At 50.3% G+C, this 26,579-nt stretch overlaps 1 protein-coding gene across 2 annotated transcripts in view; it reads left to right on the top strand.

The window, feature by feature from the left end:
• Positions 1-6,838: 6,838 nt before the first annotated feature.
• The window catches only part of PDGFRA (platelet derived growth factor receptor alpha), a 50,199-nt gene continuing 30,458 nt past the window's right edge, over positions 6,839-26,579 (top strand). The window contains exons 1-6 of one of the 2 annotated variants that reach the window (XM_007075881.3): positions 6,839-7,017; positions 17,002-17,062; positions 19,041-19,358; positions 23,132-23,392; positions 24,433-24,563; positions 26,407-26,578. In XM_007075881.3, the coding sequence (XP_007075943.1) occupies positions 17,014-17,062; positions 19,041-19,358; positions 23,132-23,392; positions 24,433-24,563; positions 26,407-26,578 (931 nt within the window). In that variant the 5' untranslated portion in view covers positions 6,839-7,017; positions 17,002-17,013. Of the gene's footprint in view, positions 7,018-9,816; positions 9,858-17,001; positions 17,063-19,040; positions 19,359-23,131; positions 23,393-24,432; positions 24,564-26,406; position 26,579 lie in introns of those variants that run through there. The other variant, XM_007075882.3, reaches the window with a different exon arrangement.

The raw sequence follows: 26,579 nt of genomic DNA, 5'->3' as shown, positions 1-26,579 counted from the left end.
TCTTTTGGTGATTCAAATCCAAATGTGGATACAAAGGTACATCTAAGAGTGTGAATGATGGAAACAAGAATCTAGTATTGCCATTCATCTCATAATTAAAGCTCTCATGGTTTCATAGAATGTTTATCCGCATTCAAATACAAAGCCAGCAGATATGTTCGCCCACAATTGATACTGTTGGACTTAGATGGTAAGTGGGTAAGTGTAGCCGGCTCTTTTAATTCAACCAACTCCTACACGATCCATTGTCTGGATTCAGAGCTGAGAGCCAAATATTCAAGAGATAAAGATTGCTGGCTGTTCCTTCTCAGCTGCTTCTTTGCCCACCAGAAAATGTTGGGAGTTACCCAACACTCCGTTCTGGATTTTCGACTCATTTTGACTCTTGCCTCCCTGAGGTTTTCAAATGTATCATCTTTAGGAGTGGGCTCAATGTTTTCCTTCCCAAATTTGGTTCCTTTTGTTCCCCAACTGAGTCAACAACACCAGCTATGGCCTAAACCAGAGGCTTCACTCCCCCCCCCCTTCCTCCCCCCCCACCCCCAGCGCGGGGGGGGGGGGGGGGGGGATGTGCATTCTGTCAGGAGGGATGTGCATTCTATTTGTCCCTTTCACATTCACTTTCTTCAAACCCCTGCTGTTAACCCTGGGGCAAGGGAAGCATCCTCTTTTGCCAGATTACAGCAGTAGCCTCCCTGCCTTCTGGCTTCATTCAGTCTGATCTTGCCTAAAATTCAGCTCTGTTCCAGTCTCGTCCTTCCGGAAACCAATTCTGGTACTTCCCTAACATTAAGTCCAGGCTCAACAGGACCCGGAAGGCCCCATGATCTGCCCTCCTCTTGCTCCTCCCCATCTGGCCTTTTCCAAGTACCGGCCATTCCAAACCTCTTTCACTTCTGATTACCTTGTGCTGTCTCTCACCTCCAAGTCCCTGCGCATGAGACTCCTCCCCAGCTAGATTATCATTTCTCTTAGGTTCAAAGAGCAGATGTCCCTTCTCTCTAAGAAGTCCTCACTGGCCCCCAAGTTGGGTTAGGCTCCTCGTATGTGCTCCACATCGCTGTGCTCCTCTAAAATTTGCTAACAGCACTATGGTGCAACTGTATGTTTAATTGTTTGTTCAACTAGCGTATAAACTCCATGAAGGCAGGGCTGTGTCCTTTACCACTTGGCACAGAGTCTTAGGCATCTTAGGCTCAGTAAGAATATATTGCGTTGCATTGGAGCTCCTCCCAGCCCAGGCTGGAGATCCCAGTGGTACACAGGCTGGAGAGTTTGGGAAGGTTCTGTGGCCCATGATTCAAAACTACGCTTCGTCTGGCTTCCCTAGCCGTCTTCTTTCGTAAGAGTCTCACAGAGAAATGAGTGTTGGTCCAGTGAGTGCTCTCTCAATACTCAGCAGGGAGGCTGCAATGGAGGAAACTTTGGTGGCGAGACAAGAATATTCTAGCAACTTCCCTGAAGGCAAGGACCCTATCCATTCTGCTTACTACTGTATCCCCAATGCCTAACAGAGTCAGACACAAGGCAGACGTTCAACAAATGCTTCTTGAATCAATGAACCAACTTTCCAAAGCTGAGAAGAAATTCTGATTAGTGGACACCATGAAATTTTGATGAATTAAAAAGTGAGAAAAGTGGGGCACCTGGATGGCTCCATCGGTAGAACATGCCACTCTTGATCTCTGGGTCATGAGTTCAAGCCCCACGTTGGGTGCAGAGCTTACTTTTAAAAAAATGGAAAAAGAAACTCTTCCAAAACCGAGGTTAGGGGGAAGTCTGGTGGGGGAGGGTAGCCACGAGAGGTATGCGTGCATGGGACACTTTGCCCTCCCAGGGGCATCCTCTCCAAGTGAGGGCAGGGCATCAGGTGCAGAGCCCCACAAGACACCCAGAGGGTTCCCTCATGGATCCTTACCTCAAGTTCCCCATGCCAAGGCCTCCGCTTTCCTGCAGACCCTCTGGTTGGTGATGCCAGGCCTGTCTCCCATTTTTGGTCGCTCTCTTTATCCTTCCTGGCTCCCCCTCCTTCTGCCCTACCGCCCGGGGCCCCCCTTTTTCGGGGAGGACCTCAGACACTGGGGAGTAATAGCTGAGAATCCAGATGTGCCTCGCCTCTTCCTTGAGGATACGAAATAGAAAACTAGACTGGCTTTCGCCCAGCTTTTGAGGCCAATCCAAGGGACCTGGCGACGGGTGCGACAGTCATTATGTCTGTGGAAAAGCCTGAAGAAGGAAAACAGGGACATAACGCACACCTTATGCCTATGTGTGCAAGTAAGGAAACTGAGGCTCAGAAACATGACCAGTCTTGACCAGATCACACAGTACCTGGAACTGGGACGTGGCCAGGCAGATTCTGGCAGGGCCGTATGCAAATTGCTTACCCCCTCTGACTTTGTTTGCTCCTCTGCTAAAAGGGGGTAATCTCGCACAACCCCCACGGTTGCCTCAGGGATTAAATAGAATAATGCCTTGATTAAATAACGTTGCCCTTATTGAAACTTATGTACCACACTTAATGTCACTGTGGGACACGGGTCCCTGTGGCTTTCCACTATCACAACGCCTCTGCTGGATTTTTTTTTTTTTTTTTTTTTTTTTTTTTTTTTTTTTTTAAACATCACAGGGTCTTGCTCTACTCCTGGGACTCCCAGAGGACAAGGCCCTTTCTTCAGTCAGCCTGACCTAAACGCAGCTGTGTGTTGGAAATCTGGACACTCAGGCCCCTAATAAAGAGCAGACCTCCCAATCGCTTCAATGCCTCTCCCTCCCCTCACGTAGGGTTTCAAATTAAAAGTAACTAAAAGCTAAATCCTAAGGAGCAGAGGCAAGGGGGCAGGGAGGGAAGCCAAAAATATCCCGAGATGAAGGAAGTGGGGGTCTCTCCCTAGGAAAGGGTACTCTAAAATCCAGATCCAGAGAGGGGTTCAGTCCTACCACATCTTTCCCAGCTCTCAGGAGCGGAGGCCCGCCTGGGCTGGGCCACAAAGGGGAGCGCACAGTCTGCGGTCCTCAGGTCCCAAAGCAGGCTGCCTGGTGGTCGTCAGCCACAGGGAACTGCTTTCCATTTCTCCCTGGACACAAATCTTCGGAGAGAGAGAAAGAGAGAGACCCAAGGAACCCAGAAGAGACGCTGTACCCTTAGCTAGCCAGCAACCGCCAAGGAGAGGAGGTGCGCCGGGGGTCCTGGACGGAGAACTGTCACCCCAAGTTATACACGCCAGTCTGAACCTTTTTGGAGAACTGTTCCTCCTCCTTTTCCAAGACCTGGGCCTCTCTGCATCCTGAGCGTGCAAAGACGCTGGCAGCAAGCTTCCAAGCCTCAGCTGGGGCAGACCCGAGGCAAGGGCGGAGTCCTCGCCGGTCTCCCCGTGGGGACCCCGCAACTGTGCGCCACGTCCGCACGCCTCCCCTGAGCGGTCCCTTCGCGGGGCCCTGGGAGGCGGCTTTTCCAGGCGTTGGCAAGTATTGATGGCGGGGTGGGGTGGGGGGGAAGGGGCAGTTAGCGCCGTTTTCTTTTTCAAACCTCCAAACGGCCCTTCATTTTCAAACTATGAAGCTAGAAATGTGCCCCCGTCCCGTCGACTTCATTGGGGGGGGGGGATCATAAGTTTGTTTAACTGTGATTTGCACAACTTAACGGCTTTGATAACTACTACAACCCCAACTCTTCTAAAGCAAAAGGGCCCTCTGAATTCCCGGAGGAAAGCAGAATTGGGGGTGGGGCTGGAGGGCGGGGGAGTAGAGGGGAAACAAAAAACCAGCTCAGCCGGGAAACGCCCCCGAGAGCCAAAGGTGTGCCTCCCGGCGTGGAGGCCGAGGCTGCGGAGGGGTGGGGGCCGCAGGAGCGAGCCCCGGGGCGGGGCAGGTGGGTGGGTGGCAATTTTTGTTTCTTTTCAGGGACCATTTTGGTTTGGTTGTGCGAAGTTTGCGGGGCCTTCTTTTTGATGGCTGGTTCTACTTCATCCCTTTTACACCCTTGCACCCAATTTTATGTCGCCTGCGGGCCTAGACGCGCGAGGCCACGCCAGAACGGCCATGCTCTCTGCACCCCCCCCCCCGCACCCCCTCCCACCGGCTTTCCCCAAACTTCTCGACCCAGCTCAACTCCGAGTTAGGCCTCCTTCCCAGAAGGTTTCAGTAACCCCCCACCCCCAACCCCGGACTCCCGGTTTGGGGAGAAAATTCTCATTTTTAACCCCATGATGATCGTACAAGGAAGAGACACGAGAGGTTAAAATAAAAACCCGGGGGCGGGCTGGGACCTTCGCACAGCTGCCCACGTCCGCGAAAGTCACTGCTAGGCGCGCGCCGGGTGGCCTGGTGCCCCGCGGTGCCCGGGACAGGAGCCGGGGGAGAGGAGAAAGGACCTCGTCGTCCACCTTGGCCGGCGGCACTTCTGGCCCGCGGCTGCTCCAGGACCACCCAGGACCCCGGGCGCCCAGGGAGCAATCTGGAAGGATCTTAGAACAACAAGGGTAGAGTGCGGCTCGCCGCCCCCCCGCCCCCGCCCCGCCCCGCCCCACCGCCCGGGCTGACTACGCGGCAGACCCGTCCTCTCCCGAAAGCTCGGACCGGCGGCGGAGGGCGGACGGCAAGATTCAAACCCGCCTATGAGCCGTGGGAGGCGCGGGTGGGTGGTGGCTGCAAGGGCAGGACGCGTTTTAAGGCACGAACCGCCTCTTTGGTTCCTCCCGACCACTGGGTTTATTTTGCTTTTGCAGGGGAAGCAGATGTTGACCTCTCTCCGTCTTTGCTCGGCCCAGACTCGGCGAAGTGATGCCCCAACCATTTGCTTCCCTGCGCCACCCCCCACCGGTGCGCTATCCCGGGAGTCAGCCTCCCAGGCCTTTAAACCTTCTGGAATGTCACACATGGAAACCTTTAGCAAATGTTTGTTAATGATCATAACAAAGGCATCATTCAAATTAGGCAGGTAATTACTACCAGAAGGACAACTGGGTGCTCACTTGCTCATGCGTTCTCCATGCTTCAAACTCGCGAGGAGTTACGACCCGAAGACACTCCCGCCCAGCCTGCTTTTCGGGCTCCTTGAAGCATCTCTGAAATGAACTGTGAAGTTACCATTTGTGGGCGGGGAGCCCTGTGCTCAGGAGACCCCGACGCGTCCGGGCGGGCCCTTTCGCAGAGCCTAACGGGCCTTGCCGGGCAGCCTCCCTACTTTGTCTCCTATTCATTTGGGTAGTCGCTATAAAAACTTCGACTTCACTTGTTTTTATTAATGAGATGAAAGCCAGCACCCGCCTTGTCCATTATTCCGCACTCTGATTTTTTTGGGGGTCGTGCGTCCCGGTTCATTATCTACAAACATTACGGTATCCTGTTAGCATTCCGAACAAGGGGCCGTTCATATATTTGCCTTCAATGATTTCCTGAAGGAACATGTGGAAGTAATAGTGAGCAGTGCAGTCGCCCGAACTGAAGATGCACGAGAGGCGGGCGCGCAGAAGAGCTGGGGGAATGGGGCCCCTAGCCCAGCCCCAGGCGTCTTCCCGAGCCTGACACCCCAGGACCCCATCCCAGTTAAGTGCGAGATCCCTCGGAGCACTTTTCTGTGACCTTTTCCTGCCGGCTGTTCCCTGTCCACCTTCCCGATGAAGGAGGTGATGGCTGTCCGACGTTCTAGGCTCAAGCTGGCCGCCCTAGCCGCTCTGAGAGTGTAGGTGGAGTGGGGGTGGGGATAAAAAACGACCCCCTCAATCCTACGGGAGAATTCAAAATTAGAGAAGGCGGGGAAGGTGAGCGCGCTCCCCTCCCCCTCCGTCACTTGGAAGCCCCACTCGGCCGGGTCTGGTTCCTGGAGCGTCAGCGCCCCCTTTCCTTCGCGAGCAGAATCGTCCTCTCCCAGTACCATCTCTTGCCTCGCGCCTTGGGTACAGGATTTGGGGCCCGCTCAACCCCAGGGCGGCAGTAAGGTCAGCCCAAAGCGGCAGGAGGGAACCCGCGGAGGTGAACCTTCCCTGAACGCGGAGGTGGCAGGTTTTTTGCAAATGATTCCTCGAACCGCCAAGCCCGAGCCTTTTTGTGTGCGTGATAGAAGCCAAGGCAACCTCTCCCAGATAACCCCCAAAACAAAGGCACGACAAGATAAGTGCTTCCGCGGGAGTAAAGGTCATTCTGTCGGAGAAAGTTCCAAACCTACGCAGACCCTTGATTCTTTGTACCTTCTTTCAAACCCGTTTTCAAAGCAAAGCAAAAGAAAAACAAAGACCATCATCTTCATATTGGACTCCACAGTTTGCCTGCATCCCATTTAAGGACTGGCAGCTATCCGGCATTTGCCCTAAAAGACCCCAGGTTGTAAGGACGCCACCGCTGGGAGACCTCTCTCGACAGCCCCTCTATGCAGTTGGGCTAGGAATTTCTACAGAAGGCACATTCTCCATTCCAGATGTATACTCTTTCTGGGCATTAACTGCAATTTCACGAGTTCTTTTTTTCTCTTTCAAAGAGAATGCAAAGCAGTATAGCAACATAGGAAAATAATCCCCCTAAGTCAGGAGGCAAACTCATTCTGGAATTGATGGGCAGTTTGTATTTTCACGAACCTCTTTCCCGGCAGAACATCAACACCTCCCCCTTCCACCACCCCCACCCCATCTGGTCTGCCTCTCTCCGCCCCCCAGTTGTTGTCGAAGTCTGGGGGTTGGGGCTGGACCCCCTGATTGCGTAAGAGCGAAAGAGCGAAGGCGCAATCTGGCTGCGTGGAGAGTCAGAGCGCACGGAGTTCGAGAGAAACTTTTATTTTGAAGAGGCCAAAGGAGGGGGGGGGGCGCTTCATTTCCTGACAGCTATTTACTTAGAGCAAATGATTAGTTTTAGAAGGATGGACTATAACATTGAATCAATTACAAAACGCGGTTTTTGAGCCCATTACAGTTGGAGCTAGAGGGAGAAAAACAGGAGGGGACTACGGGAGAGGACTGCAAGCCGTGGACATACTTTTTACTCCATATGTAGGATTTTCATTACGCATTGACATAGGAGGAGAAGGTAAGAAAGGAGAAAAAAAAATGATTTTTGTTTCTAAGAGAAGTCCTTGATCAGGCCCTTTGGGCTAGCAGTGAAGTAACTTCACTCAAACTTTAGGCGATGAGGAAAAAAAAAAAAGGAGTTGAATTCCAACTGTGTGTCCAGAGTCATTTATTTTGAATAAACTTTACTTGGAGGAAAGATAACCATAGAGTTCGAAAGTCTAGGGATTAAAAAAAAAAAAACACATTTTCCAGACCTATTTTTAAAAAGCAGTGTTTTTCTAACAACTCTACAGTCTCCCAAAGAAATTGTTTAGGCTTACATTTTTGAGGTTTCTTTTGGGGCTGGGGGTGGTATCCGTGTATACCGGGACGAGCACCAAGTAATGCTGGGAGTGGGGGCAGAGGTGTTTGCCCTCTTCTTGGCAGTAGGTCCTGGAAGGCGACAGGTTTTTAATGAGTATTTTCATTCCTCGCCCGCGGTTTGGCGGGACAGCGCTGCAGCGGGTGGTGTGGAGCGCGGCAGGAGGACTGGGGGAGGTGGGGGGAGAAGAGCGCCGAGTGGGGCGCGTAAGGGGTTGCGAGGAGGGGAGGCGTGAAGGGCTCCGCAGGAGAGGGCCGGACCTTGGGTGGCAGCCGGGGGCACATGGCGCCGGCCGAGGGCGCGTAATTACTGGACGGCGCAGCGCCGGGTGCGAGCCGGGGCCAGACTCAGCACAACCGTGGCGGCTGCGAGAGGAGTAGAGGGGGCGCGGACGTGGGCGAGGGTTTGGGAGACTCCCCAGCTGTTTGCAGGATCGGTGAAGTGAGAAGGAGAGAGGGCGCCAGCCCCGCAGTGCGCTGGCGTTGCGCGCCCTAGCGCGGGGGCGAAGGCGGCGCGGGCGGGCGGGCAGACGGTCTGGAGTAATGACAAACACATTTGGCCCCGAGTGAAGAAGTCGTCGTCGCCTCGCATTCCAGCAAGTGGGATTTGAGGAATTTAGAACTGCGCTCCAAGGGGCCCTCCTTGTGCGCTGTGGTCCCCACCCCCACTCGTCTCTGCGCGCCCCCTTTCCTCGGTGGAATCATTTTTGCAAAGCCCGGGGCTCTGCTGCTGCCCAGTCCCAGCCACAGGAAGGAAAAAAGGAAGATTGCCAGAGAAGTGCAGAACTTCTGGGGAAGTTAGGGACGACTTGGAAGGGAGAGATTTGGTTCCCAGGTAAGAGAAAGATCGTACGGGAACCGCCCTCGCCACCTCTCTCCAGGCACCTGAGCTCTGGACCCCCCTCGCGGGTCCCTTGCCTCGCGGGGATGCGTGGCACTCGCCGCCTGCACTCGCCCTGCGCTGCTTCATCCTCGCCAGTGCCTGTGTCTATTCCAGTCCTTGCGCCGGCCTCCTTGCCAGCCTCGGAGCCGGCTCCTCGCGCCCCTCCCTCCTCCTCCGTCTGTCCCCTTGGAAATCGGCTTTTACTTGTGAGACTAACTTCCCCCGGCAGCGCCGGGGGAACGGGCGGCATACATTTAGCTCGGAAACAACTGGGATCAGCGGTTCTGTTCGAAAAGGGTCGCAGCCAGCTCAGAGCAAGAGGGACCCGAGCACGGCTGCCCTAGGGGCGAGTAACCGGGTTGCCTGGCCAGGTGTGCGGGAGCTGCCAGTGCTCTGGCCAGGCGTCTCCGACGGGAAGCAGTGCTGGGCTGCCTGAATGTCGGCTGTGCGTCTTTCCAGCAGCCGGAGCGCCCGTCCCTCTCTTCGCTTCCTTAGCCCTGCTAAGACCTCAGGATTTCGGAAGGCTTGCCTGGAAGAACGTGCCACTCACTCCCATCTCTCAGGGTGAGAGGCAAACCCGGGCTGGAGAGGGAGCGTGGATGGCCTTTATCAGGTCCGGACTGCCCAGAGCCCGGCCCAGCCGCCTGGAAAAGCCCTGGGCTGTGCCGTGTGGGAAATGGCTTTTTGGCTCCGCAGCCGAATTGCTCAACGTTTTGGACCGACTCGTCTCGCCGCAGTCGCTCCCAACCAGAACTAGGCAGCTTTTTAGAGCAGAGTGACATCGGGCAAACGGGGGAGACAATCGGCCGCACCGCTCTAGGGACTAACACCCCCCCCCCCCGGGGCCCAGCGGGCGTCTGGGCAGCTGGAGGGGAGAGGTACTGCCGGTTTGCGCACTTCATCCGCAGTCGTGCTGGCTCGGGTTTTAACATCCCTCACCTTTACCCGCATCTGCCCCACTAGGATCCTAGCGCTGCGGCTTTGTGTCCCTTCCCTGTTTTCCTTTGCTCTTGGTTTCCTTCTTGCCACAATCCCATGATAAAGGGGGCCCTTCCACCGCTCCCGGACAGGCTAGGGCCCGTCCATCGTCGCTTTGACACCCTGGCTAGTCCCTGCTTCGAGGCTCTTGCACAGTCTTGCGTTTGGTTTGACCCAAATGTAGCTTGGGTGAGTCCCCAGAGCGGGTATGGGGGTGGGAGTGGGGGGCTGAGAGAGGAGGAAGAGGGGGGGAGGCACCGGGAAGGAGCGGGGAGCTGACCCTCGGCCCTTGCGCCAGTCCTTAGGTGGAAGCAGAACGCTGGCTCCCGGCCCCAGGTCTGCTTTCCTCCCGGGGCGCGGACTGGGGAGGGGAACAGGGGGAGGGGCATCGGGCCGGGCTTTCCAGCTGCAAACGCGTCTGGCGCCGAGGCGGGCCCGTTTTGTGCCTCCTGGGGACCGGCCGTGGGCGGCGCGCAGCGCCTGGACGCGTCCTGCGGACGTGGTGGCCAGCGCCTTCCTGCAGACTCCAGCGGGTGGGACTCCCTCTGGCCTCCGGGGAGCTGCGACAGGGTTACATGTTGCTGATGGACGAGTGGCAGTTCTGGGGGAAAAGCTAAAAGCTCGGTGACTGAAAGGTGGGGCTCTCAACGTCCCTTGAATCTGGCTTCAAGGGGCCTACGCACAGCATCAGTCGTCGGGGTGTGAGGGGGGAGGTCCCGCGCGGGATGCAAGCTCTGGGCAAATTGCTTTGCCCCATTGCGCTCTAGTCCAGGCTCTGCCGGTCCCTGTGTTTTGCTGAAGTGGCTCTGCGGCATTTCCTTTTGTTTTAAACTGAACAGTAAGCCAGGAATCGGTTGGAAAAATAGGTTGGAGTAGCTAAAGAGGACCTTAGACTTGGGGCTCTCCCTCCCAGCCCACCGCAGTCTTCCCTTTCCCCTAGAAAGGGAAGCGAGGGGCGCAGGCGGGCGCGAGTGTGTGCTTGGCAGCGGGGACAGAGGCGACCATCGGGCAGGGGGGCGCAGGGGAAGCCGGGTTCTTGAAAGACGAGGGGTCGCAGTTTCAGCGCACCGCGGCCTTCTCCGAGAGCAGCTGCCCGCGGCCGTGCCGCTTTTGGGCCCATAGGAGGCGCTGGCGCGCGACTGTAACCCTAAACCCCCCGGCCCCTCTCTCTCCACCCCGCCCGGCCCCTCTCCCTCCACCCCGACCGGACCCCTCTCAGGTCTCAGCCGAAAACAATGCAAACGCCTAGCGTCGTGCCTAGGGCGCCGAGGCCGCTGCAGCTCTGAGGCCAGGAGCGCGACCGACAGGGACGCTAAACTCCGAGCGGGCGGTGGTCGCCACCAGCCCCGGGGCGACAGAGCGGCCCAGGGCGTGGGGGCGGCGGGAGGAGGAGCTGCGGGCGCCAGTTGTGGGGGCGGAGGGGCAGGAGGCTGGACGGTGCGGAACGTCCGCCGAAGGTGGTGGAGCTGCGGGGCAGGCTGCACTGTCCGGGGACCGCGAGCCGGAGCCGCCGGCGGGCGGGCGGGCGGCGGAGCGGCCGAGCCGGGTAAGATTCTCGGGGCTGCTGCGCCCTCTAGCGGCCTTCCGGAGCGCGCCCGGTCCCGCTCTCCGCCAGCCTCGCGCGCTCCGCGCCGTGGCCGCGTCGGAGTTTCAGCGCTGAGCCCGAGGGCTGCGGGCCGACTGACCTTGTCACCCTTCCCACTGCCGGGGGCCTCGGATAGACGCCTGCAACACGGTGGGGCTCGGGAGGCTCGGGGTGGGGGGAGACTGAGGAGGGGCGGGAGGGGGCAGGGTGCAGGGTTTGGGGATAGGCTGGGGGCGTCGTAATGAATTAAGCGTGGGACAAGCGGAGGGAATGGAGGGGGTAGGGTTCCGGGCGCTGTTACCGGGTAGCCGCCGACTTTTGTTTTGAGGCCCCTCGCAAGGTCCGCTGCCGCGCGGGCGGCCCCTGGCTGTTTGTTTGTCTTACAACTCTGCGCTATTGAGCCACGGGAACAGTCGTTTCCAATCAGCCGAGGTTCCCGGCCGCGCGGCCGTCGCGGCCTCCGCCGGGCTGGTTTACGAGGGGTGACAATGGCCTGCGGACAAATCGGGCTGCGCGGGCCGGGTTACGGCGTCGCGGTCCCCACCCGGCGCGGCCCAGGTGGTGTCGCTTCTGCGGGTGGGTGCCATTCCCGGGGCGGGGACAGAGTGGGGGAAACAAAGCCCTGGATCACCCGAACTCCTCTCCAGTGGCTTCTCCTGCCGAACCCTCTGAACCTGTGCCGCCTGGGATGGCAGCGCTGTTTTCCGGGGCTCCCGAGGCCCCGCTGCCCCAGCGGATTCGTTCGCAGCGACGGTGCTGGTGCCTGTCCCTCACCGAATTTCTCCTGGGGCCCCGCGGACAATTAAGCTTTTTCGGCCGCAGTTTCCCTATTCCTGTTTCTATTCTGTGGGCTCCAAACTGAGGTCACCACGAAACCTAAAAGTACAACCCAAGAAAGGAAGAGATTGGAAGTTAAGATTTGGGATATTTTAGCACAGGACTTGTAGCCGCATCTGTCTCCGTGGACCCCGGGACGCATGTCCTTGGACCAACACTGTCATCTGCTGGCCGCACTTGAGAACTGCAACGACCCTCTGCTGGGGGTGGGGGGCGGCGGGGGGAAATGGGCTTCGCGGAGATTCTAAGCAAGTTGCGGCATCGGGAAGATGCATTTTCTGCCTGGTAGGACCCAAGCAGAAGATGATGACTGGTTTCCTTTTCCTATGAAGCGGCAAGAATCACTGGGCTGAGCACATTTATTTTGTGGACCTTTGTGTAGTTTTTTCGCCTTAGTTCATTCTTTGCATTTGTGTGATGAGCCAAGTACTGACCTACCACATCTGATTATCAGAGCCGACCTGTGAAGAAGTTGGGCAGATACTTGCATATCCCCCCCACTTTTAAAAAATATTTATTTATTTTTAAGAGAGAGACAGAGTGTGAGCAAGGGGAGGGGCAGAGAGAGAGACAGAGGGAGACACCGAATCTGAAGCAGGCTCCAGGCTCTGAGCTGTCAGCACAGACAAGAGTGGGGCTCAAAGCCACTAATGGTGAGATCATGACCTGAGCCGAAGTCCGGCGCTTAACCTACTGGGCTACCCAGGCACCCCTTGCATGTCCCTTTATGAGTGAAGCCTTGGGGGTTGGGAGCTTGGTGACCTTGAGTTCGAGTGCCCTGAAACTTACTACACCCAGGTTATCCCATTAGGAGTCACACCAGTTTGGTGGCGATCAGAAGGAAGTGTCATTTTAGTGTCCCGTGGTTCAATATCTGATGCAGGAAGAGTAGAAAGGTTTATGAGCTCAGATTGTCCGGTAAAATGCTCCCACTTAAAAATACTCCAGCCAACACCCATCCCCGGAATGTCCCACGGAGCTCAGAGAGATCAGAACAACAAAACAGGCTCTGGTGGGGTGCAGATCCTGGCGAACACACCCTCCATGAAACGCCACCAATGTAGCCCAGCATTTGGATTGCCTGGGCTGATGTTACCAGACAGAGCAGAACATTTGTCACAGGGAAAAAGCAGGATATGTAATTTTCACAGTTAGAATTAACTTAGAGCTGAAATTAACCGAACCTCCGAAATTTGAATCTTATAGCCGTCAGTGGCTTTAGGGACTGTGAGAGTCTCCTGTGGCCTTTAATCATGCTAGGGTGGGGTGAAATTCAGTATTCAGTGGCTTTGCAGTCGGCTACACTGAGCAGTTGGTGATCGGGAAGCTAGCTCTCTGGCTTTCTGAGAATAAGATCATGCTCTTACTTCCGGAAATAGTGCCCGTGTTCTGTTTACTCTCTAGCTTAGCATGTTGTCTTTGATGATTGAGTCTCACTTAATGGCTCTTTCACTTCTGTTTGCAGGGACAGAGGTGCCAAGTTGTTAAACAATAGCGGCTCCAAACAGATTTCTTTTTCTGTTTTCATGACTGTATATATAGGTTCCTGTTAAAACAGCTTGGCTAGTTCATCGGGCCTTCACGGAACCCGAGTTTAGATCCACTTGTCCACTATGCAGGTGATGCAGGGCAAGTCGAATGACCCCTGGGCCTGACTTTCTCAGTATGTAGACGTGGAAGTCAGCCCTCTGACATCCCTGTCATCTAAAACATCTTCAGAGTCTTCTGGAGGAGTCCGTATAAAAACCCCATAGCTGCAGTTTTCAAAGCACTTTTGACTAAACTCTGCAATTCAGTCCTTATGATAATGTAGTAAGGCAAGCCAGAAAGTCAGGTGTTACTAGTTCCCCTTTATGGAAGAAGAGCCCGAGGTTCAGAGAGAGGGACTGAGTGTCCGATGTGGGATGAGCCTAGTCCAGAGCAATTTCCATCATGCTTCTGAGAGAAGGAGAGAGACAAAAAAGTGTGAAGGAACCACAGGTCACTAGCCTGACAGTGAACGTGGCAGACCTCTCTTTCCCCTGTTTATTTCTCTAACTCTCGGTTTTGCTTCTTTTGCGTTGTGGCTATAGAGGTCGGAGGCTGAAACCCAACCTGTAGTTGGCACGAGAGATAGGATTCTGATTTTTTAAAAACCAGATTTGGATGAAGTTCCTCCTCGTGAAGTGATTTGTTCTTGCTGACTCCTAATATGCCAGGTTTCTCTGACATAAGCATGACCTCACTTGCTTCCGTGTGCACATCTGACTTTTGGGCCAGCTGCAGGATAGAGGTTACTGATTGAGGGTGAGCCTTTACACCCAGAGGAGGTAGAAAAGTGCCAGAAACAGCAAGCCGGCCTCCCAGAGAGTCTCACTGCAGGACCAATAGGCAGGGAGCCCTCCACCCTCTCGTATTTTCCATTACCTCCCCATAGGGCACACACTGTGCGATTATTCACTAGTAAATTGTCTTGAGTTACCGATGAGTAACGACATGAAACTTCACAAATGCCCTAGGTTTCTAGCCAGAGAACTACGTTTATCAGAGAAGGGAGTTTGCAATCTGCAGCAAACACATGTTGATTCTCAGTATTCGCATCATTATCGCTGGCTCGGAGGCCCTGTTTTCATTGCCCACTTTGTATGTCAGTAAATAACCCTCTCTGGCAACAGGTCTGCCGTATCTGCGTGCACAGAAGGAAATCTGGTGGGGCTGGGCCAGGGCAAAACGCTCCTCGGAGCCTGCCCTATAAAAGCAGCGAGCCCTTCTCTTAAGCTCGGGAATGCTTTAAAGATGCATCATTGGCAAGCCCTGCTAAAGAAATACAGGATATAAATGTGATAAAACCCAAGACATCAAGCTGGCTCTGGAGGGCTCCTTTGAAGTTCGCTAAGTGGATTATCAGTGGGAGGCTGATATTTATATGTACAAACATACAGGCCGTTACTGCTAATTGTGGTACGTCAGGCTGGCCAGGCTGGCTCTGGGGCCTGCTGTGCCCGTCACCACAGCAGTGAGGAAACCCTGCAACCCCCCCGGGCACATGCCAGGATCCGCAGAAGCCATCAGCGAGCCAGCATTGTGCAAATTGCATTTGGGTTCACAGCCCTGCAATTGTACTTCTCTCGCTGGGGTGAGCAGAGAAGGAAAGCCGGGCCCCAATTTGCATTAGGAAATAGTGTTGGGCGGGGGAAGGAGGGGACCCACAAGACCGAAACCCTGACCTTTCCTTGAGGGAGACCATATGGTGAATTGGAGAGAGCATGGCTTTTGTGTCACATAGACTTCGGGTTAGAATTCTGGCTTTATCACCAGCTGTGTGACTTGGGGTGAGTTGCTAAACTTCCCTGAGCCTCAGCTGGCCCTTCTTAAAATTAAATATGTGTCAAGGTTATTATTTTTAAAAAAAATTTTTTAATGTTTATTTATTTTTGAGAGACAGAAACAGAGCACGAGTGGGGGAGGCGCAGGGAGAGAGGGAGACAGAATCTGAAGCAGGCTCCAGGCTCTGAGCTGTCAGCACGGAGCCTGACACGGAGCTCGAACTTACAAACGGCGAGATCGTGACCTGAGCTAAAGTTGCACCCTCAACCGACTGAGCCACCCAGGCGTCCCTCAAAGTTATTAGGTTATTATTAACAGACATGACATAATGACAGCTTTGGCTTAGTAAATACTTGTTTCTCATTCCTGCCTTGGAGAGAACAGAATTATTGTTTTTTTTCCTGTCTACCCCCACCCCCACACACACCATGGTTACCAGCATTCTGCCTTTCACTCTTTCTTCCTCCTGGTAGAATTCAGTGAAGCAGAAATCCGGTTTGTGCATATGGGTCACCTTAAAGCAGAAATACATGATCAGACTCGCCCAGAAATGACTAGGCTGTTATCTGCTGGATCTTTTCCAACCAACCAACCAACCAACCAAACAAACAAACAAACAAAAACCAAACCCCACAAAACTTCAGGCGCTTAACACAGGCATACATTGAATTTCTCTTTTTTGTTGTGGTTGGTTGGTTTGTTTTAAGCCAATTTACTCAGGAATCGTGAACACACATCTTTGTTTCCAAAGCCCATGATGGAACCAGTTAAATCCCATGAACTCCTTCCACTGCATGCTTGGGGTTTTGAGCAACTCAGGGGCCCAGTACATCCCCGGGCAAGGCTTAGGTGACTTTTTTATGGCATATCATAAAGCTTGCACCCCTGCCGGGGCCCCTCAGCGGGGCCTCTCCAGTTGAAACTTGGGTGCACGGTTCTTTCCCTAACTGCAGTCAGATCACTTTATCAGTGATGTCATGTGGGCAGTGAAGGGGGAGATAAAATAAGGTAAGCGGGATGTGCATGAAAAGGAAGAGATAAGGAAAAGGGGGCCTTTTCAGAGGATTGCCCAGAATAGGCTGTTCAGTGGTTTCACCTCGGGGCTGCCTTGATCCTTCTTTAATGTTTCCCTGCTTTCCTGGTTTGTGTCTCCTGGACGTTCAGTTTCAGTCTCTCTCCCCACTTCTGTCTTCCCCTGCTCACATTTTGTGGCAGGAGGTTGGAGTCGAAGACTTGGTTTCTGCAGCTACTGTCACCTGATTGTGAGAATCACTCGTTGGTCTCTGGTGCATTTTATCGTGTGGTTTCCTGCGTCCTTGGAAAAAACGGGCATTCAGTCATGCTTTCCTCTCCCGTGTCCTCTCCCTGCTTCACCTGCTTTACTGCGCCATCCACTCCCACGTCCTGGGCTTCGGGTGCCTCGTTTAGCCCCACTGAGGTGCAGCAGGCCCCCGGGGGAACACGGGCCGGGAGCCCAAGGCCTGAGCCTGGTCCGGGTCTGTGCACGGCAGAGTGACATTGTCTAAGTGACGTGGGTTAGTGGGGCTTTCACAAACCCTAGATCAGAAAGGCTTGTCAGTATGGAGATATTTGTTGTAGTCCAAGCATCTCTTGCAGAGCTTGTAGATGATGTGAGCTTCATGTACTTTCTGTAGCGAAACACAAAGCAAAGGACAACCTGTTTTGAGTGAAAACAGCTCCAGTTTGGAAGTTGCGTAAATAGATGTGCTCGTGTTTCACAGTCTTAATTTAAATGGCTTAAAAGGAACAGTTGTCCTACACTCTTGGACGCATTCTAAGACCGTAAAGCAAGGCTTTTTGGAATTCGAGAGCCACACGCAATCAAAAAGGGTTTCAGCTTCAGGTGGTTTCTGCATGATCTTGGGGTCCCATCGGACTATGCGATGACCATTTTAACCATGAATCTTAGATCGAGGTGTTTTTCACTATAACGATGCTGTTAACATGTTCCATACTGCAAAGCACAAGAAAGAGGCTTACCAGTCATTTTATTGGCTAATGCTGTTTCTGTTTGACTTTTGATTTTCCAGTTTTCCAGAATTATGGGGACTTCCCACCTGGCGCTCCTGGTGTTAGTCTGTCTCCTCACAGGTATGGGTCCCAGTTCTCCTCGAGTTCCTTGTTCTGGGGGAAGCCTTGCTTTCCAAGTTCTCTGCTCCGGGAGTGTTATTACCTGTACGCTGCAAACACAGTCCACAAGAGTGAAGGAAAGCAGAAAATTGTGAGAAGTTATCTAGAATGACCACAAACCTCCAGTCCCTTCTGCTGTATCGCACTAATTCCAGTTCAAAAAGAATGCTCGCCAGTGGCAACTTTAGCGTATGTGTGATCCTGGCCTTGAATCGTGGGAGAAATGATAGCCTAAATTTCCCCACTGTTTTTTATTTTTCCTGGGACATGGATCTCCAGTAAAGGGGATCAGAGACCTTCAAGAGTGTTCAAAAGAAATAAACAATGGAAACTTCTTTACAGGAAATCATACCTGTCTTTTTAAAAAAAATTTTTTTTTTAACGTTTTTTAATTTTTGAGACAGAGAGCGACAGAGCATGAACGGGGGAGGGTCAGAGAGAGGGAGACACAGAATCTGAAACAGGCTCCAGGCTCCAACCTGTCAGCACAGAGCCCGACGTGGGGCTCGAACTCACGGACCGCGAGATCATGACCTGAGCCAAAGTCGGCCGCTTAACCGACTAAGCCACCCAGGCGCCCCTAAATCATACCTGTCTTAAGTGGAAGATGCTTAAATTGCTGGAAAAATCTTAGAGCTGCCTTTTGCCTTCGAATCTAATTGGTAGACTGTTTGACTCTTGGGTAATCTTACTAATGCTTTTCTACCAGGAGGATACTACTTGGACCATTGGCTGAAATGCTGACTGGGAATTTTTAGTTTCCATCCAGATCTTTATACATCACAGATGTTCGTCACAAACCCAATGTTTTCCTCGTCTGAGGAGTTAACTTAAGTCTGTTCGTGTCTGTAGGGCTTATCTATAAGGGCATGTTAGAAATGAGCGGTTTGGCAGTTCTAAACTCCAGCAGGAATATGCCGCCTTCAGGATAGAGGTGACCAGATCCACTTACGACTTCTGCCGTAAGCTGCAGGAATCCTAGTGGGCACATAAGTGAAGTTGGGTGGGATTCCCACACTGGGCTCCGAAGGAGATAAGAGGCCACTGATGAACAATTAAGCCATAATATCTCTTCTATCAGTTTTATAGACAGAGACAGCTAGGCTGAAATTTTAGGTTGTAAGATGAACCTAGAGTTTTCACTCTTGGACTTCATGTATTCTTACCTTTTTTTTTTTTTTTTAAGTTTATTTATTTTGAGAGAGTGAGAGAGAGAGAGAGATCAGGGGAGGAGCAGAGAGAGGAAGAGAGAGAATCCCCAGCAGGATCCGCACTGTCAGCATAGAGCCTGACATGGGGCTCGAACTCACCAACGGTGAGATCATGACCTGAGCCCAAATCAAGAGTGAGACACTTAACCGACTGAGATACCTAGGTGCCCCTGCGTATTCTTACTTTTTAAATTAGAATCTACATCATCCGGCTTGGGTTTCTGGGAAGTCATTAGAGGGCAGGCACGCCAGAGTGTCGTGAGAAATGGAAACCGTGTAATTCTTGAGCACAAATCTGCCTTGTGCTTTGTTCGGTCTCCCTGGTCCTGTTCTCATCCTGTTTCTTACTAAGGGAAACCTCCACAGGGAGTATGGACGATAAAGAACATGTATGTGCTTCAGCCTATGCCGTCTTGGGATATTTTATGGTCACCCATGACCGTGTAAAATACGGAATTGGGATCAGATGTCCTCTCTCCATTTGAGTGTTTGGAGGGGTGAATCTAGGGGTTGGGGGGGGTTGCTGTTGAGGCCTTTGGAGCATTCGCTGCTCTCGGCAGATGCAGTGGCCGTTATAATGGGGGGCCTTTCATGGGCATCCAGGCTAACGGATTTTTGCGGAGAAATGGTCATTGTTCGTATAAGCTGCTACTGTTGTTTCTGTCAGTTCTCTGGGTGAGACTGTCCTTTCTGGCTGCATCCTATTCAGAGCATGTTTCCTTTTACAGGACCGAGCCTAATCTCCTGCCAGCTTTCATTACCCTCTATCCTTCCAAACGAAAATGAAAAGGTCGTGCAGCTGAATTCCTCCTTTTCTCTGCAATGCTTTGGGGAGAGTGAAGTGAGCTGGCAGTACCCCATGTCTGAAGAAGAGAACCCCAATGTGGAAGTCAGAAATGAAGAAAACAACAGTGGCCTTTTTGTGACGGTGCTGGAAGTGGTCAATGCGTCGGCGGCCCACACGGGACTGTACACTTGCTATTACAACCACACTCAGACGGACGAAAACGAGATCGAAGGCAGGCGCATTTACATCTATGTCCCAGGTGAGCTGTGGTGGGTCCCCTGGGCCAAGCTTCTGGCCCCGTCTCTCCTGTTAACTGTATTCAAGTTTTAAAAAATACAAAAATAATAAATACCTATTGGAGAAAATGTGAAAAACACAAGAGGACGCACAACGGTCAAGGTCATTTGTGACGCCGTTACCAAGAAATATGTATCGTAAACATTTTGGAAGTGTGTTAAGTTTTGGAAATCATTTTCATTATGGCACATCTTTCTTTTTCTTTTTTTGGCATTGTGCAAAAACAGCTGAAATGTACTCATTTCTGTTCAACCAAGTTTGACAAATATCTGCTGTTTATTTATTGCGTGTCAGGCACTATGCCAAGTGTTGGAGACACAGAAATTAGGTAGGTTCTCTCTTGGAGCTGCTTGTAGTTCATTATAATAGCTTCCAAATAACCGGGCTATTTTTCAGATTGAATAAAACATATATTTACTCTTGATTAATTAGATGGGCTTTTTTTTTCTTTTTAATTAAAATTTGGGGGCAAATTCCATACTAATGATGTTGTCTCCTGACCTGTGAGATGCAGACGGCAAGATAGGAGTAAGACGGGATTAAACACGCTAGGGTTTGATTAGGGGAGAAGCCTGTGGGAGAAAATGGGGAGGGGGGGACGCCGCAGAGCCTGCGAGGGCTCTCTGCCAGCACTGTATGCGTGACTCTGAAAGGAGGAGAGAGGGAAGGAAGGTGGGGTAGATGAGTCGGGGGAACTCTGTGGAAAGGAAGTCTGGGAGTCCTGCAGCCTACGGAGCCCCAGTTCCACGCAGTCTGTGGCTGTGGCTGGCCACACCTCCGGAGGGCGTGGCCTTGGCTTGTGATGGATTTCAGGGCCTGCCCCCCTATAGTGGAAGATTGTGTGGCTCTTTCTCACAGCAGCCCTGTGAATCAGCTAGGCTTAGCTGTGAGCTTGAGGTTCATTTGGTTTACCACCCACCTGGCATTCCTCGTAATGATCTAAATCTAAATCTGTATATATGTCTCTATCTGTATCTGCATCTTTGTCTATATCTCTATCTAAATCTATACCATGTATATCATGTATATCTGTATCTATCTATATCTGTACCTGTATCTGTATCTGTATCTATACCTTTATGTCTATATCTATATCCATATCTGTGTATCTGTATCTGTACCTGTATTGGGTACCTGGGTGGTTCCGTTGGTTGAGCATCTGACTCTTCATTTCAACTCAGGTCATGATCTCACAGTTCCTGGGATTGAATGCCCCACCTCCAGCTCTTGCGCTGACAGCACAGAGCCTGCTTGGGATTCTCTCTCTCCTTCTCTCTGCCCCCCTCTTGCTTGCACGCTCTTTTCAGATAAACTTAAAAAAAAAAATTACATCAGTATTGGAGTGCCTGGGTAGCCCAGTCGGTTAAGCGTCCGACTTCGGCTCAGGTCATGATCTTGTGGTTCATGAGTTCGAGCCCCACATCGGGCTCTGTGCTGACAGCTCAGAGCCTGGAGCCTGCTTCAGATTCTGTGTCTCCCTCTCTCTCTGCTCCTCCCCTGCTCGTGTTCTGCCTCTCTCTCTCTCTCCTTCAAAAATAAATAAAAACACTGAAAACAATTTTTAAATTACATCAGTATCTATATTTATGTATTTGTACCTGTGTCTGTACTTAGATCTGTATTTAGATATACTTAGATAAGACTTAGATTTGTACCAATATCTATATCTGTATATATTGGCTTCTACGAGGATAGTTGTTAGAGGAAGGACCATGATGTTTTTTAAACATTGCATAGCAAAAATAAATAAATAAATAAATAAATAAATAAATAAATAAATAAAAATAAACATTGCATAGCTAGTGCATAATGGTAGGGAAGCTGTGCATTTTATTTATTTATTTTTTTTTAATTTTTTTTTTTTAACGTTTATTTATTTTTGAGACAGAGAGAGACAGAGCATGAACGGGGAGGGTCAGAGAGAGGGAGACACAGAATCTGAAACAGGCTCCGGGCTCTGTGCGGACAGCTCAGAGCCCGACGCGGAGCTGGAACTCACGGACCGCGAGATCATGACCTGAGCCGAAGTCGGCCGCTTAACCGACTGAGCCACCCAGGCGCCCCAGGAAGCTATGCATTTTAAAGGGAGCTGTGGCTCATGTGTTATGGATACCAAGTATATATCTTAACCTGAAATGAATTCGGAGTTTTGTTCGCTGAAATCTTTACTAACAAGGTTCAAGGATTTGGAACTCTGAACACAAATTCAAGTAATGGCAATCTTCGTATGTGATTTAAAGGAACTACAGCTAGAGTTCTTGGCCTTAAAACAAACATACGAATATTGATAACTCTTACCATCCTGTTTTGGCAGAGGTGAAATAAGGTGGTCTCCGAAGTACGTCTTCCTATTTTCCCATCTTTTCAAGTTTTTTTTTTTTTTTTTTTTTTTTAAGTCAGCTACTCTTCTTCTCTGTAACTGTGGGCACTTCACGGATCTAGACCCTGTTCACTTCTTTCACGACACTCTTATCTATCTGAACCTTCCTTCCTAACAATAAAAGGTTTTGTTTTAAGAAAGGTAGGTATTCAGAACTATCACCCCAGCTTTGTGCACACATAAATGCCCCTTGCTTTGAAGAGAATGGTCGGAATGTGGGCTTGTTAAAGTTATATATGAGTCCTGGAGTTTTGATCACCTAAGCTTGTCTAAAAATTCTTGTTCCTCCCCCACCCCCAGCACAAACATCACCCAAGTAGGCCCTGCACTGGTGTCAGTTAGAGATCTTTTTATTTGTAGTCGTGGGGAGTAAGGGGCCCTTCTGAAACTGATGTTTGAGTCTCTTAGTATTTTGTACCATGGTAGCCTCCGTAGCTGGTTTTCTTTGAAAATAAAATTTTCAGGTTATGGAATTATAAATTTTATTTGTTACTTGACAGATTATTACTTATTTATTTTTAATGTTTATTTACTTATTTTTGAGAGAGGAAAAGGGTGCACACACAGGGGAGGGGTAGAGAGAGAGGGAGACACAGAATCTGAAACAGGCTCCAAGCTCTGAGCTGTCAGCACAGAGCCTGACACAGGGCTCGAACTCATGGACCACGAGATCATGACCTGAGCCAAACCTTAATGGACTAAGCCACCTAGGTGCCCCATTGATAGATTATTTTTTAATAGACAACTTTCTGTATTGCTTTTCAATGATACTACCTATAGGCAATAAGAATTTTTGAAATCATGAATATTTTCTCTTGTTTTGAATAGACTTGATTATTGATCATGTTTTTAGTAGTGTTTAAATTTTGATTGCAACGTATTTATATTTATCACCAGTCTTTTTTATTGGAGTATAGGCAATTTGGTGTTGTTCATACTTTATTTTTTGTTTTATTTTATTATTTTTAAAAAAATTTTTAAATGTTTGTTTTTGAGAGAGAGTGAGCAGGAGCAGACAGGGGAGGGGCAGAGAGAGAGAGACACACACAGGATCTGAAGAAGACTCTAGCGCAGAGCCTGACACAGGGCTTGAACCCATGAACTGTGAGATCATGACCTGAGCTGAAGTCAGACACTTATCTAACTGAGCCACCCAGGCGCCCCCTGTTATTCATGCTTTAAAATCACCTTCTAGCTGTGATGATGATTAATGTCAGCGTGGGGACAAGTCTGGATATATGTGAAGGTAGAATTCATACCTAATGTGACTCAGGCCAGCGGGATGATTTTTCTGTATGTGTGTGTAAAGGTGAAGTTAATGCCTAACATGTTTTTCTTTCTTTTCAAAACCACAGACCCAGACGTAGCCTTCGTACCTCTAGGAATGACAGATTATTTAGTTATCGTGGAGGACGATGACTCTGCCATCATACCTTGTCGCACAACTGATCCCAAGACTCCGGTTACCTTACGCAGCAGTGACGGGGTGGTTCACGCCTCCTATGACAGCAGACAGGGCTTTAATGGGACCTTCAGCGTCGGGCCCTATATCTGCGAAGCCACAGTCAGCGGGAAGAAGTTCCAGACCATCCCATTTAATGTTTATGCTTTAAAAGGTACTTGTACCTTCTCTCTCCTCCTTTAAAGAAGAGTTAAAGGCAAAATAATTAGATGTATATATGATTTAAAAAAAAAATCACAGTCCCTGGTGATGGAGACCCTGAGTATTTGGGGATTTAGGACCCAAATATTTAGGACCCCACATTTACCGTACGTTAGGCTGCCCTCTGTGGCTATAATCATACTAAGTGTGGCATTACTAAAAACAAGTGCTTCTTTGCTACCGTAAGATTTCATATTTCACCAGTTGACTTCAAAATACTGTAAGGAATTCTTTTCTTGCATAAGCCTCTTACTGTTTTACCCACATTTCTGACCACAGAGGACCTAAAAACAAACACATACCTGTGGGAGGTGGATGCCTAGATTAACTTTAGTAACTTAAGAAAAGTGATTTTGATTTTGAGAAAAGCTTGTGATTACAGTCACCCCTTTGATGTGGGCGGTTAATGTGAATGGAGGGTATAATACAGGTTTGGGGCAGCAGATTTATTGAACACTCACGTGCAAGAAGGCAGCAGCAGAGGGCCATTGGACTCTCGGTAAGGGCTTATTTTATGCCAGCACTGTGGTAGGTTCTAGAAGAGGGCTGAGAATAGCCGGGTAGGAGGGTGGGAGAGAGGAGAGAAAGGGTAGGGTAGGAGTGGCCCGAGCAGTACTGGTCAGTAAAGATTGGTTGAGTAAATGAATAAATACATCCATAAAGGTGATTGCAGAAGAGGAAAGCCATCATTGACCCCAATGCTAAGGAAGGTGATGTTCTGTTAAATTGGAATTTACTTTTACTATCGTTACCGTTTTGTATGTAGGTATTTGTGTGTACGTGTGTATGTGTAGGTGTGTTATTTTATAACTATATGCCAGATTGTGTATGCCAACATAAAATCAAGGCTCCTGAGACTTCAAAAGTTTCTTCTTGATCACAGTGGTTTGAAAATTATTTTTCATTTCTTTTTAAAAAAGAAACCCCAACCTTAGAAGATTCTAACTATACTGTGGGTATTGAGGTCCTGGTGTTTATTCTTTTTTTAAATAGCAACATCAGAACTTGATCTAGAAATGGAAGCTCTCAAAACTGTGTATAAGTCCGGGGAGACGATTGTGGTCACCTGCGCCGTCTTTAACAACGAGGTGGTTGACCTTCAGTGGACTTACCCTGGAGAAGTGGTAGGTAGCTTCTGGGCTCCTGGTGGAACGGGGTGGGGCACAGCAGGACTCAAAAGACCCGTCACTGCCAGGGCAGGACATGAGCTTCTCCAGACCTCAGCTTGCCGCCTCTGTAGTGAGCCCATTTGTCTAGATGACTTTCTGGCTTTTCGGGCAATGGAAGAAGCTGAGACAAAAGCTGGACCAGACCCTTCAGAATGCATAAAGGTTGCACCCTCAGCCTTCTTATTCATAAGTTAGAAAGAAATAGGAAAGCTCTATGGCTACAACTTAACAACCAAAAAATTAGAAAAGCAAAAGGGGGTGGCTTTTACAATTTATGAACTGCTGAGAGAGTCATTAATTCCCATTTTCTTGGCTCCCATCCTTTTGGGTTTTGAGGCATTTGATAATGTCGATGGCCTGCCCCCTTTCATTTCTGCTTCTTTGCCACCCAGGACGCTGTTCTCGCTCCTTTTGGCCTGGTCTTTCTTTGCATGGCCTGCCTTCAGTGAGCAGGCTTAACTTGAATCATTAGGCAACGATTGAGGAATGTTTGCTAAATCCCAAACACTCTGCCAGAAGCTGGCCCATGCACCAGAGGAGGGAGGAGTGCGGACTGAATTGGGGAAAGGGGAACCACATGCCAGCTCTAGGTCCCTGGGGATTTACACACACAGGGACTCATTCATTCTGACGCATTGTGATAAGTGTACAAGAGAACCGTGTGTAAATGGCTGTGACTGTCCGATGGAGTGATGATCAACAGGGCTTCATGCAGCAGCCTCATGGAGAGCAAAAACCATGTATATATTTGTATATGATTATATGTGTATATATGGGTATGTATATGTGTATATATATATATATGTATACAATATGTATTTTTTCCCCTTCAGTCCTGATTTGCAAATTTCTGCTCCCTGCTCTTTTTGGCAATTGAGAGCTTCTCTCCTTTTATCCATTTTTCTCCCCTGTGCTCTTACTGCCCCCTCCTTCCTTTCTCTCTGGGGCATCTGACTGGAAGTTGGGCATTTTCACATATTACCGTTATCACATCACATTTTCACCTACTACCTTCACATAGACCTCGTGCATTGAAGAGACATTCATGGTCCAATATGTGTACCTCTTCTCTGAAATATGAGGTGTTTTTATTTTACCGTTCACACTTGATTGCCCTTAATCCTTAAAACATAAGCGTTTCTTTTTATTTGTTGGAGAGAGACATTTCCCCCCACTCCCACCCCCAAACCACAGTACCTGCTATATTTGGACCAAAAAAATACATAAGCACAGTATTGCTTTGTAACACAAAGTTTTCATCAGATCATAAATCATGCAGGTTTATTATTATAATATTAGAAAATTCAGAGAAACAGAGGAAAAGCCACTTCCCAGAACATCACCGTTAATATTTCAGGGAGATAAATCCTTTCAGTACTTTGTATACAAAATGCATGTGACCATTAATGGGTATTATGCTTTAAATAGTACTTTGTTAGATCCCTTTTCCTTCGGTGGTATACCACAAACACCTTACTGTGCCATTGAATGTCCTCTTAAAACATGATTTTCTAAGGAGTTAGCTTAAAAAAGAATCTTTTTTGTCAGACTTTATTGTTTAGAGCAGTTTTAGGTTGACAGTAAAATTCAGTGGACGGTACAGAGATTTCCCATATAGCCCCTGCCCCACGCATGCACAGCTTCCCCCCTTATCAGCATCCCTACAGGGTAGTACATTACCATCTGGGAGTCTATACCGGTGCCCCATCACCACCCAGAGTCCAGACTTTCCATGAGGCCTCACTCTCAGGAGCTAGCTTTTTAAAGTTGGTTTTCCTCCCCTTCTGCTGTATTGTAGAAAGGCAAAGGCATCACGATGCTGGAGGAGATCAAGGTCCCGTCCATCAAACTGGTTTACACGCTGACGGTCCCCGAGGCCACGGTGAAGGATAGTGGAGATTATGAATGTGCTGCCCGCCAGGCCACCAAGGAGGTCAAAGAGATGAAGAAAGTCACCATTTCCGTCCATGG

Source organism: Panthera tigris, chromosome B1, assembly GCF_018350195.1.
Source record: "Panthera tigris isolate Pti1 chromosome B1, P.tigris_Pti1_mat1.1, whole genome shotgun sequence".
Lineage (NCBI taxonomy): Eukaryota > Metazoa > Chordata > Mammalia > Carnivora > Felidae > Panthera > Panthera tigris.
The sequence above is the reverse complement of the archived record's forward strand: the minus strand, read 5'-3'. Positions and strand labels throughout refer to the sequence as shown.